Source organism: Canis lupus, chromosome 11, assembly GCF_011100685.1.
Source record: "Canis lupus familiaris isolate Mischka breed German Shepherd chromosome 11, alternate assembly UU_Cfam_GSD_1.0, whole genome shotgun sequence".
Lineage (NCBI taxonomy): Eukaryota > Metazoa > Chordata > Mammalia > Carnivora > Canidae > Canis > Canis lupus.
Window position 1 is genome coordinate 41,275,232 of NC_049232.1, and position 13,582 is coordinate 41,288,813.

The following is a 13,582-nucleotide window of genomic DNA, read 5'->3' on the forward strand; positions in this document are numbered from 1 at the left end:
CAGAAAGCAGTGGCATAACTGAACTAAAAATCACACACTCTCCCTTTTCTGTTAAAATGATGCTGTTCTCCTAGCTCCTGTGTCATCCATCAGGATGAGGTGTCTACCTTCTAATTCCATAGTGCTGCTTCCAAACACAGCAGCTCTTCTGGTCCTCCTGTGAGGATCCCTGCATCTGGCAGCCCAACCCAACCCTTCTTTCCAGCCAGGTCCTCAGACCTCATGTTCTCTAGGACCTGCTCTCAGCTTAGCTCATCTCATGGCCTCATGTTTGGTTAACCCTCTCCAGTTTTCAGGACCTTCCCCTCCCTTACTTCAGGCCATCCCATGGCCACCCCCTCCCTTACCTTAAGTCATCCCATGGCCATCCCCTTCCTTGCCTCAGGGTATCCTGTGGCAGCCTTAGACTTGGTTAACACGACAAGCGGTTCCAATGCTGAGTTCTTAAATTCTGTGACAGTGGCCTCCTTATTGCCTGTCACTTGCACATCTGTTCTCATAGCTACCAAATACCGTTGACACATCTGTATTTGAGCAGTGTGACATCAGAGTCCCCCGGGGTGCTTGCTCCAAATAGATCATACTAGGTAGTATCTGTTCATGCACCCAAGACAACCCTCCCAGTCCCATGCACCTCTGTGCTTAAAGAGGGCTCAGTAAGCATTCCTTATTGAGTGATTAAGTTGGTGAAATCTGGACTCTTCCTTCCTTCCAGTGGATCTTCCAAGTTTCCATGAATCCTGTTGTGGTCAAACAACTGAAATGATGGTTTTTAAGTTGTCCTGTGAATGTTTTCAAGTCTTAGGTTGTAACCATTTTCCCTTATGTTCAAGCCTTCTGATGCCTTAATTTTGGGGAAGATCAAGAATGTCGATTGTGTCCTCCTTGCAAGGTAAGATACTTTTAAGCTTTTTGAATGTTGCTGCTATCGGAGGGATGAAATTCTGGAGAGTGTAATGGTGTGGGTGTGTGAGTATCTGGTGTTAGAGCCAGAGCATCTAGGGCACTTTTATACCCCACTCACAGTTTGGGAGCAAACTGTAGTGACTTTGGAGGTCAGAGATCTCACCCACTCCCCCACCCCCCCTTAGGCTGGAAAAGTGGTCAGCATCCTCAGTGAGCCATGGAAGGAGTCTGATTAAAATCAAAGCTTCTGGTTTTAGTTCTAACTGCAAGAGGGGAGATGCTTTCCCTTGTTTATTGTTTTTCTCCTAAGTAACAAGATAACTTCTTCATTCAGGACTGCTTCATTTGTTCCTTGTGGAATAATAGTTACGGGTTTACCAGGAGTGGGTTCCCTTTGGTATCCACACTGTTTCCTGGACAAGACTAGCAGGGGCACATCATTTTTACCACGCAGTTGGGATTTAGTCAGACTTACACGTATGAGTTTTCTCTTGCTGTGGAACAAATGATCATACATATAGCAGCTTCTGACAACATAGCATCCTGCATTTTCTGAGCACCAGGAGCGTGGGTGCAGCTTAACTGGCTCCTCTGCTCAGGATCCCATAAGGTCAACTCAGGGCCTGGTTCTCACCTGGGGCCCCAGGTTCTCATTCAGGCTTACCTGCTTGCTGACAGAATGGGTATCCTCACAGTTGGAGGCCTGGGGCCTTCAGCTCCTGTGGGCTTGTTCACTTTCTTGGTCATGTGGTGTCCTCCAGGTTCCCGAGGGGCTCTCAAGGGCATGCTGGTGAGGTGGAAACCTCATCATGGAGGTGACCCCCAGCACCTTTGGTGGAGCCCATTGGCCAGAAGCAAATCTCAGGTCCACCTGCAGTGGCAGGATCACCCTATAATCTGTCTGCCATGCCACAGTTCTGAAATGGAAGTGACTTTGCTGAATCCAGTAAAACTAAATTGTAGTTTTAGATGGTCACATGGAGTCCATTTCAGGCAACCTCCTTTATTGGAGGATTGATTCATTTTTTTTCTAGGCTCTAGGAGAAAGCAGCTGGTGGTGTGGCCCTCTGGTGAGGCTTTTATGCTCCCACTCATTGAACGGAATCGCCTTGGACTGTGGACTCTGTCCCTCTGATGCACATGTTTCTTAACGACTTTGGATTTTTTAATTTCTATTGAGAATCCCGATTAGCGTATTGGAGACTAGCCTTAGGAAGATGCATACACTTCCTGGGCTTACGTGGACCTCCACCTTCTGAGAGGTCATCTGTCCGCTCGGTAAAAACCGTGACGTGCTCTGCCTCTCTGAAATTACATACAGAGCATTCTGATGTTTTTCACAGTCCTGTTGGTGAACAGAAAAGTTTTTTCTCAATATTAATACGAGATGAAGCAAGGGTTGTTTAATAACAATCCAACACGTGGTACATGTGGGTGGCTCAGTGGTTAAGCATCTGCCTTTGGCTCAGGTCATGAACCCGGGGTCCTGGGATCGAGTCCCACATCAGACATCAGACTCCCTCCAGGGAGCCTGCTTCTCCCTCTGCCTATGTCTCTGCCTCTCTCTCTCTCTCTCTCTCTCTCTCTTCTCTCTCTGTGTCTCATGAATAAATAAAAATTTTTTAAAAATCTTTAAAAAACAATCCTATGTGCAGGTAGTATTATTAACCATTTCACAGATGGAAAAAAATCAGGCTGAGAGCACTGAGTGGCTATGAGGGGGCCCCACCACTAGTGAATGGCAAAGCTAAGACTTGAACCCGGCAGTTTTACTCCAAAGCCCAAACTTAATCGTCAGTGTAGAAAGTGAGATTTTTGTGTGTTCACCTACTTCTTGAAAGCCTGTTTCTGCATTATCACACATAAAGGACCCTGGACTCGACACTGCCTTTTTGTGGTGGACCGTTTCACCCTTCTATTGGTAGTTTCTCAAGTGGCCCAGAATAATTTTAACTCTATGAAATGCTGCTTATATAATGTATCATCAGGGCACCACTCAGTGGTTGAGTATCTGTCTTTGGCTCAGGTCATGGTCCTGGGGTCGAGTTGCACATCGGGCTCCTCACAGGGAACCCTCTTCTCTCTCTATGTCTCTGCCTCTCTCTGTGTGTCTCTCATGAGTAAATAAATAAAATCTTTAAATATATATATAAGTGTATCACCTAACATGTGAATTTTAAAAAAATAATTTTAGAAATTGGGTTCCCTTGACTGGCCATTTACTGGCACTCCTGGTCGTGTTCTGCATTCCAGCGAGGAGCAGAGATAAGGGCCTTACCCTCTCGGGGCTAATTCTAGTGGGAAAGATAGACATGGAAAAGGAACTGTAGTTTGAGCTAACAACAGGTGATAGAAAGAAAAGAAGATAGTGATGTGATTCTGACCCACTGGTTATGGAAAGCACTTCTCTGCAGAGGTGATGTTGGAGTCGAGACCTAAACCGGCCAGAGACTGAAGCAGGAATGAGCATAGAGGCCAGGAATGAGCCAGAAGGCCAGTAAGGCTGACTTAGGATGGGAGGAACACGGTCAAGAGCTGAGGCTGCGTAGTACACTGGTACCCAAGTGGTATGAGGGCCATCATTAGGCGTTTGGATTTTATTTGAAGTATGGTAGGAAGTCATTGGTGGTTGTATTAGTTTGCTGGAGCTGGCACAGAATAGGTGAAAACAGAAATTTGATTGTTCACAGTTCCTGGAAGCTAGAATTCCAAGATGAAGGTGTCAGCAGAATGGGCCTTCTGAGGGCCTGGAGGGAAGGACCTATTCCAGGCCTCTTTTTTTGTGTGTTTTTTTGTTTTTTTGTGTTTATTTTTGGCTTGCGGATGGCCATCTGCCTGTGCCTTCCCACATTCTTCCCAGTGTGCAAGTCTGTATCCAGATCTCCTTTTCTTGTAAGGACACTGGATTGGGATCTACCATAATGACCTCATTTTAACTTCATTATCTTACTAGAGTCTCTGCAAATACAGGTGCATTCTGGCATACTGGGGATTGGAACTTCAAAATAAGAACCACGAGGGGACAGGCACACAATTCAGGCACTAACAGTGGTCATATGTGAGGCGACTAGTTCTTGGATGAAACCTGCTAGTGTCATAACAGCAGGGAATTATTTTTAAGGTTTCATTGACTTACTTGGGTGATCAGATCAGACAAAGGAATGGAGAGGTCAACTGGAAATTTGAGTTTCTATTTCTCTTTTGTACCTTTCTTCATTGGCACCTCTTGTTTTCCATGTTGGGGCTCCTGTGAAACCATCTGCCTCAGACTCTGGGGGAGTGGGTGCACCAGAGGATAGACACCGTCTATGTCTTCCTTACTTGCTCTTTTTTTTTTTTTTCTTACCTGCTCTTGATAGGAACATAAATACATACCACGTAAAGGCAGCCTGCACTTTAAGACCAAATAGTTTGTATTTGCAGTAGGCTAGTTACAGCCTCGCCTCTGCCCATTCTTTCTGTGACCATAAAAGTGCTCTGATGGAAAGGGCTAGAAGGCACTGCTATAAATTAGTTTTCTCTTCTTACCGGTATTTGAGTGCCCTGTTCACTCACCCTCTGCATTCACTCCTCGCAGGCACGGGAGACAGCACAGCATCATGCCTTCAAATGTCAACTACCAGGCGAACATCTGGGCTCTGAAGGAGGAGGGCTGTACACATGTCATAGTGACCACAGCTTGCGGTTCCTTGAGGGAAGAGATTCAGCCTGGCGATATCGTCATTATTGATCAGTTCATTGACAGGTGAGCAGGTCATCTGAGATGCTTTAGGCTCATGTAAAATCATTCCCAACCCAAGCAGATGTTGTATGGGGACCCAGGAGAGAAGGGGGAGGCAGGCCCACAGACTTGCTCTTAGCTTTTCATTGTGGGATGTTTTTAAACATCTGCAAACCAGAATAAGAATCCACTCTCAGGTTACCAGTTCCCAGCTTTGCCATTTATCAGTTCACTGCAATCTGTAACTTGAATAGATAAGGACTCTCTTTTAGAAACAAGCACATCACCTAATATTTCCCTAGTCTTGGCTGTCTAGACAGTGCTCCCCTTTTCCTTGTTGTCTCACAGACCTTGTTTGTTTTTTTCAAAAAAGGTGCCAGAGGGGCTCCACTCGTTACACGCATGAGCTGATAATGTTTCGGCCACCTCCTTTTTTCCTTTTCTTTTGTTGTCCTATGGTGTCCCCAGTTCGGATTTTACTGACCGCATCCTTAAGTGTCACTTAGTGTCTTCCCCTGCTGCCAACACAGGTTACTTGTAAACCAGCATTAGCTCTGAGGGCTGAATAAGAACCGGGTTCAAATTCTTGGCAGGAAACCTCCCTTCTGCATCAAATCAGCAGGCGTGTAATGTCTGGTTGTCTTTGGTGTTAAGATTGACCAATTGGTTTGGGAGTTAGGGACTCTTTTATTATTTAATTGTACAAGTACTAGATAACATTCCTTTACTCTCCCGCCCCGCCCCCCCCCAAAAAATCACCAGTATTAGACTGCCAAGATCCTGGGCTTTTTCAACATTTAGAATTAGTTGAAGAGGGGCACCTGGGTGGGTCAGTTGGTTAAGCATCCAGCTCTTGATTTAGACTCTGGTCATGATCTCTGGGTCGTGAGATTGAGCCCTGCATTGGGCTTCACCCTCAGCGTGGAGTCTGCTTGAGATTCTCTCTCCCTCCCCCTTTTCCGCTTTCTCTCTCAAATAAAAAAATAAATAAAATCTTTAAAAAAAAAAAAAAAAAGGAAAGAAAAAAAAAAGTTGAAGAAATCACAAGGGAAACCGAGTGGTCTCCAGGGGATTGCTTCCCACGGCGCCCTGCCCCCTTACAATTCCTAGTGAAAGGAACCACCTCCCAAGATGTTCTGGATAGAGACCGGTGTCTGCACTCCATGCCTGGAGTCAATGGTGGGGAGAAGTCGCACAGAGTATAAGCCATTTGGTGGATCCTGCTGAAGTCCCCAGAGCATCATCTCTGTCCTACCCTCCCCATCTGCTGTCTCTGAGTTTACTACACCCCCAAATGCCTCTTACCTCTTCCATGGGAGGAAAGTTTATTCAGTCCAGTTCTCTGAGTCTTCTTCCTATTAGGGATCTGTTCTAATTTAGAGTCTATCAGAAGCATTCTTGATGGTTTCCTGATGGAGCGAGACTATTAAGTTGAACCGTATGAAATTGACCATTCTGTAGGTCAGAAATAGTTGAGGGGCACCTAGGTAGCTCAGTCAGTTAAGTGTCTACCTTCAGCTCAGGCCATGATCCTGGGGTCCTGGGATTGAGCCCCGCATCAGGCTTCCTGCTCAGTGGGGAGCCTGCTTCTCCCTCTCCTTCCGTCTGCTTCTCCTCTTGCTTGCGCTAGCTCTATGTGTCAAATAAAATATAAAAAAGAAGAAGAAGAAGAAATGACTGAAAATCAGCACTTTGTAGGGGGGAGGGCAAGATGGCGGAGGAGTAGGGTCCTCACCTCACCAGGCTCCACCAACTTACCCAGATTACTGTCAAATCATCCTGAAAACCTACGAATTCAACCTAAGATTTAAAGAGAGAATAGCCGGAACACTACAGAGAGAAGGGTTTTTGTTTCTAACAGGGTAGGAAGGCGGGAAAAAAAAAAAGAATCCAATGGGGAATGCGATGGTTACTGCGGGAGCTGATTCCAGAGCTGGAGAGCTGGCCACCGCCACTGTTGTTCTTCCTGATGTCACCCTGTGCCTGGGAGAGGTGGGGCCGCCAGGGAACAAGGGACTCACAGGACAAACAGCTCCACTGAGCCTGGCACCCAGCGGGGGGCGGGGCAGCTCCCCCAGGTGCACACACCTGAGAACCAGCACAGCAGCCCCTCCCCCAGAAGGCCAGCTGGAAGGATGGGAAGAACAAGTTCTTGACCAAGCAGTGCTGGAAAGCTCCAGGGGAAGTTGAGGGGTTTACAGTATGTAGAACCAAAGAATACCCCTCCTTTTTTTTCTCTTCCTTTTTCCAGTACAACTCATTTTTATATCAGACTGTAAATTTCCAATTTTTTTCTCTTTTCCCACCTTAACTACAATATTTTACCACCTTTTCATTTTTAAGATTCTTCCTTTTTGACTTTAATATTAATTTCTACAATTACAGGTCCTAGATATATTTCCCACTTCTAGATTCTCTTCAACATATGCAACTTAATTTTTTTTTTAATTTTTATTTATTTGTGATAGTCACAGAGAGAGAGAGAGAATGAGGCAGAGACACAGGCAGAGGGAGAAGCAGGCTCCATGCACCGGGAGGCCGACGTGGGATTCGATCCCGGGTCTCCAGGATCGCGCCCTGGGCCAAAGGCAGGCGCCAAACCGCTGCGCCACCCAGGGATCCCTGCAACTTAATTTTGGGAGATATACAAGATATGTTGTTTTTGTTTTGTTTTTTGAGAAATCTGCCTCATTTTGTTTTACAATGGTAGAAGTTAATACCTTCTAAAACATGACCAGTATGCACCCAGAACCAAGTGGTATACTGTGCTGGTTCATTCTGTGAGATTCTTCATTCCCATTCTGCCTCCCTCTTTTATCTCCTTTATTATGTTTTGGTGGTCAATACTGGGGCCTTCTACAAGTATTTCTGGTTTATATAAATTTGGGACTGAGCATCTTCTAACATACAGAACTTAATATACTCAGAAACAAGAGGATCACCCTCTAGGACCCCTCAGGTAGACTACATTCTCCCTCTACTACCACTTCGTCATCACCACCATCTCCCAGTCCCCCTCCCCTTTTTTTTTCTTTGTTTTTCTTTTTCTCTCTTCTTTAGGATTCCTGGCCTTTTATTTTTTACTACTTTGTTTTAAAATTTGTTTTTCACTTTAGTGGTTCTTTTGTTTTATTTCGTTCTGATCTTTGTTTTCAATTTCTGGTCTCTGACTTTAGCAGAATCATCTAGGGTGAAATTTACTTAGGTTGTGGTTGACTCTTGATGCAGCCCACTCATACAGCCACTCTGCAATGAGCAAAATGACTAGAAACAAGAACTCACCACAAAAGAAAGAATCAGAAACAGTACTCTCTGCCACAGAGTTACAGAATTTGAATTACAATTCGATGTCAGAAAGCCAATTTAGAAGCACAATTATAAAGCTACTGGTGGCTCTGGAAAAGAGCATAAAGGAATCAAGAGACTTCATGACTGCAGAATTTAGATCTAATCAGGCTGAAATTAAAAATCAATTAAATGAGATGAAATCCAAACTGGAGATCCTAAGGAGGGTTAATGAGGTAAAAGAAAGAGTGAGTGACATAGAAGACAAGTTGATGGCAAAGAAAGAAGCTGAGGAAAAAAGAGAAAAAGAATTAAAAGACCATGAGGAAAGGTTAAAGAAAATAAATGGCAGCCTCAGAAGGAAAAATCTATGTATAATTGAGGTTGCAGAGGGCACCAAGAGGGACAGAGAGCCAGAAAGCATATTTGAACAAATCATAGCTGAGAACTTCCCTAATTTGGGGAGGGAAACAGGCATTCAGATCCAGGGAGATAGAGAGGTACCCCCCTAAAATCAAAGACTGTTCAACACCTCGACATTTAATAGTGAAACTTGCAAATTCCAAAGATAAAGAGAAAATCCTTAAAGTAGCAAGAGACAAGAGATCCCTAACTTACATGGGGAGAAATATTAGATTAACGGCAACCTCTCCACAGAGACCTGGCAGGCCAGAAAGGGCTGGCAGGATATATTCAGGGTCCTAAATGAGAAGAACATGCAACCAAGAATACTTTATCCAGCAAGGCTCTCATTCAGAATAGAAGGAGAGATAAAGAGCTTCCAAGATAGGCAGAAACTGAAAGAATATGTGACCACCAAACCAGGTCTGCAAGAAATATTAAGGGGGACTCTGTAAAAAAAGAGGAAGCCCTAAGAAATAATCGACAAAAACAGGGACTGAATAGGTATTATGATGACACTAAATTCATATCTTTCAGTAGTAACTCTGAATGTGAATGGGCTAAATGATCCCATCAAAAAGTGCAGGGTTTCAGACTGGATAAAAAAAGCAAGACCCATCTATTTCCTGTCTACAAGAGACTCATTTTAGACGTAAGGACACCTACAGCCTGAAAATAAAAGGTTGGAGAACCGTTTACCATTCAAATGGTCCTCAAAAAAAGGGGTAGCCATCCTCATATCAGATCAATTAAAGTTTATCCCAAAGACTGTAGTAAGAGATGAAGAGGGACACTATATCATACTTAAAGGATCTATCCAACAAGAGGACCTAACAGTCATGAATATTTATGCCCCTAATGTGGGAGCTGCCAAGTATATCAATCAATTAATAACCAAAGTAAAGACCTACTTAGATAATAATATACTAATACTGGGAGACTTCAACATGGCACTTTCTGCAAATGACTAATATTCTAAGCACAACATCTCCGGAGAAACAAGAGCTTTAAATGATACGCTGGACCAGATGGATTTTACAGATATTTACAGACCTTTACATCCAAACGCAATTGAATACACATTCTTCTCAAGTGCACATGGAACTTTCTCCAGAATAGACCACATACTGGGTCACAAATCAGGTCTCAACCGATACCAAAAGATTGGGATTGTCCCCTGCATATTTTCAGACCATAATGCTTTGAAACTTGAACTCAATCACAGGAAGAAATTTGGAAGAAACTCAAACACGTGGAGGTTAAAGAGCATCCTGTTAAAAGATGAAAGGGTCAACCAGGAAGTTAGAGAATTAAAAAGATTCATGGAAACTAATGAAAATGAAGATACAACCATTCAAAATCTTTGGGATACAGCAAAAGCAGTCCTAAGAGGGAAATACATCGCAATACAAGCGCCCCTCAAAAAATTGGAAAGAACTCAAATACACAAGCTAAGCTTGCACCTAAAGGAACTGGAGAAAGAACAGCAAGTAAAATGTACACCAAGCAGAAGAGAGTTAATAAAGATTCGAGCAGAACTCAATGAGATAGAGACCAGAAGAACTGTGGAACAGATCAACAAAACGAGGAGTTAGTTCTTTGAAAGAATAAGATAGATAAACCATTAGCCAGCCTTATTAAAAACAAAAGAGAAAACACTCTAATAATATCACAAATGAAAAAGGAGAGATCACAACCAATATCAAGGAAATACAAACAAATTTAAAAACATGAGCCACTATATGCCAATAAATTAGGCAATCTGGAAGAAATGGACACATTTCTGGAAAACCACAAACTACCAAACTGGAACAGGAAGAAATAGAAAACCTGAACAGGCCGATAACCAGGGAGGAAACTGAAGCCGTCATCAAAAACCTCCCAAGACACAAAAGTTCGGGGCCAGATGGCTTCCTAGGGGAGTTCTATCAAAAGCTTAAAGAAGAAGCAATACCTGTTTTACTAAAGCTGTTCCGAAAGATAGATAGGGATGGAATACTGCCAAACTCGTCTTATGAGGCCAGCTACACCTTAATTCCAAAACCAGACATAGACCCCACCAAAAAGGAGAATTACAGACCAATATCCCTGATGAACACAGATGCAAAAACTCTCAACAAGATACTAGCCAATAGGATCCAATAGTACATTAAGAAGATTATTCACCATGACCAAGTGGGATTTATCCCCGGATGCAAGACTGGTTTAACACTGATAAAGCAATCAGTGTGATAGATCATATCAACAAGAGAAAAATCAAGAACCATATGATCCTCTCAGTAGATGCAGAGAAAGCATTTGACAAAATACAGCATCCATTCCTGATCAAAACTCTTCTGATTGTAGGGATAGAGGGAACATTCCTCAGCATCTTAAAAGCCATCTATGAAAAGCCCCCTAGCAAATATCATTCTTAAGGGGGAAGCACTGGGAGCCTTTCAGGAACAAGACAGGGATGTCCACTCTCTCACCACTGCTATTCAACATAGTACTGGAAGTCCTAGCATCAGCAATCAGGCAACAAAAAGAAATAAAAGGCATTCAGATTGGCAAAGAAGAAGTCAAACTCTCTTCACAGATGACATGATACTGTACAAAGAAAACCCAAAAGACACTACCCCAAGATTGCTAGAACTCATACAGCAATTTGGCAGCGTGGCCGGATACAAAATCAATGCCCAGAAATCAGTGGCATTTCTATACACTAATAATGAAACTGAAGAAAGAGAAATTAAGGAATCAATCCCATTTAGAGTTGGACCCAAAAGCATAAGATACCTAGGAATAAATCTAACCAAAGAGGTAAAGGATCTCTACCCTAAAAACTACAGAACACTTCTGATAGAAATTGAGGAAGACACAAAGAGATGGAAAAATATTCTATGCTCATGGGTTGGAAGAATTAATATTGTGAAAATGTCAATGCTACTCAGGGGAATTTACACATTTAATGCAATCCCTATCAAAATACCATGGACTTTCTTCAGAGAGTTGGAACAAATCATCTTAAGATTTGTGTGGAATCAGAAAAGACCCCGAATAGCCAGGGGTATATTGAAAAAGAAAACCAAAGCCGGGGCAACACAATGCCGGATTTCAAGTTGTACTAAAAAGCAATGGTCATCAAGACAGTGTGGTACTGGCACAAAAACAGACACACAGATCGATGGAACAGAATAAAGAACCCAGAAATGGGTCCTCAACTCTATGGTCAACTAATATTTGACAGCAGGAAAGACTATCCACTGGAAAAAGGACAGTCTCTTCAATAAATGGTGCTGGGAAAATTGGACAGCCACATGCAGAAGAATGAAACTAGACCATTCTCTTACGTCATACACAAAGATAAACTCAGAATGGATGAAAGATCTAAATGTGAGACAAGAATCCATCAAAATCCTAGAGGAGAACACAGGCAACACCCTTTTTGAACTTGGCCACAGCAACTTCTTGCAAGAGACATCTATGAAGACAAGGGAAACAAGCAAAAATGAACTATTGGGACTAAATCAAGATAAAAGCTTCTGCACAGCAAACTGTCAACAAAACTAAAGGACAACCTACAGAATGGGAGAAGATATTTGCAAATGATATTATCAGATAAAGGGCTAGTATTCAAGATCTATAAAGAACTGATTAAGCTCAACAGCAAAGAAACAATCCAATCATGAAATTGGCAACAGACATGAACAGAAATTTCCCCAAAGAAGACATAGACATGGCCAACAAGCACATGAGAAAATGCTCTGCATCACTTGCCATCAGGGAAATACAAATCAAAACCACAGTGAGATACCACCTCACACCAGTGAGAATGGGGAAAATTAACAAGGCAGGAAACCACAAATGTTGGAGAGGATGTGGAGAAAGGGGAAGCCTCTTGCACTGTTGGTGGGAATGTGAACTGGTCCAGCCACTCTGGAAAACTGTGAAGGTTCCTCAAAGAGTTAAAAATAGAGCTACCCTGTGCCCCCAGCAATTGCACTGCTGGGGATTTACCCCAAAGGTACAGATGCAGTGAAGAACCGAGACACCTGCACCCTGATGTTTCTAGCAGCAATGTCCCCAATAGCCAAACTGTGGAAGGAACCTCGGTGTCCATCGAAAGATGAATGGATAAAAAATATATGGTCTATATATACAATGGAATATTACCCGTTAGACACGACCATTTGCTTCGAAGTGGCTGGAACTGGAGCGTATTATGCTGAGTGAAGTAAGTCAGTCAGAGAAGGACAAACATGGTTTCACCCATATAGGGAATATAAAAAATAGTGAAAGGGAATAAAGGGGAAAGGAGAGAAAATGAGTGGGAAATGTCAGTGAGGGTGACAGAACATGAGAGACACCTAACTCTGGGAAACGAACCAGGGGTAGTGGAAGGGGAGGTGGGTGGGATTGTTGGGGTGCCTGGGTGACGGGCACTCAGGGGGGCACTTGGCGGGAAGAGCACTGGGTCTTATGCTATATATTGGCAAATCGAACTCCAATAAAAATTAAAAAAAAAAATCAGCACTTTCATGTAGCTTAGCCTAATAAATAACAGGGATAGACTAAAATCATACGCCCTTTACTTATCACTTTTACTATTATTTTTTCAACACCTGACACTATGTATGTATTATTCATCTTTCCCTCTAGAATACAGGCCATGTGAGGACAAAAATCCTATCTGCCACTTTATCCCTAACACTCACAACAGTGCATGTAGTTGCTTAGTCAGTATTTTTAGAGCAATTGAATGAACATGATCATTCGAAGAAAAGACTGGAATTCTTGACAAAGATCCCTGTGGTTGTGAAAGTCCATTTGTTTGGAAGTGATGATTTAAGAAAATGATTGTAATATGCTTGTTTAATAAAGCAGAGTGTATGTGCTGCTTGCCTGGCTCAGTCCATAGAGCATGGGACACTTGATCTCAGGGTCATAAGTTCAAGCCCCACAGTCGGCATGGGGACTACTTAAAAAAATAAAGCAGAATATAAAGCTTCCTATTCAGACTGATCCAGATATATAAAGTATCATAGATGCTCCTGGAAAGAAAAGTCTGACTTGGGTATTAAACCTCAGATTAATCTGTTACATAAAAGGTGTAACTGTACACTGTCACATTTGCCGGATCTTTTCTTCACAAATAGCAAATGTAAATGTTTCACATCCTGGCTCTTTGAAGAAAGTAGTTGGGGCAGAAAGATGAAGAATAGAAAGAAAACCGGTGTTACCATCATATCTGGTTTCATTCTGTCGTAGCACTCCTAAGCCGTGTAA

General features: G+C 42.8%; 1 protein-coding gene across 2 annotated transcripts in view; it reads left to right on the forward strand.

Moving 5' to 3' along the window:
* The window catches only part of MTAP (methylthioadenosine phosphorylase), a 52,156-nt gene that overhangs the window by 13,131 nt on the left and 25,443 nt on the right, over positions 1-13,582 (forward strand). For both annotated transcript variants that reach the window (XM_038552528.1, XM_038552529.1), the window contains exons 3-4: positions 834-892; positions 4,484-4,651. In XM_038552528.1, the coding sequence (XP_038408456.1) occupies positions 834-892; positions 4,484-4,651 (227 nt within the window). The remainder of the gene's footprint in view (positions 1-833; positions 893-4,483; positions 4,652-13,582) is intronic.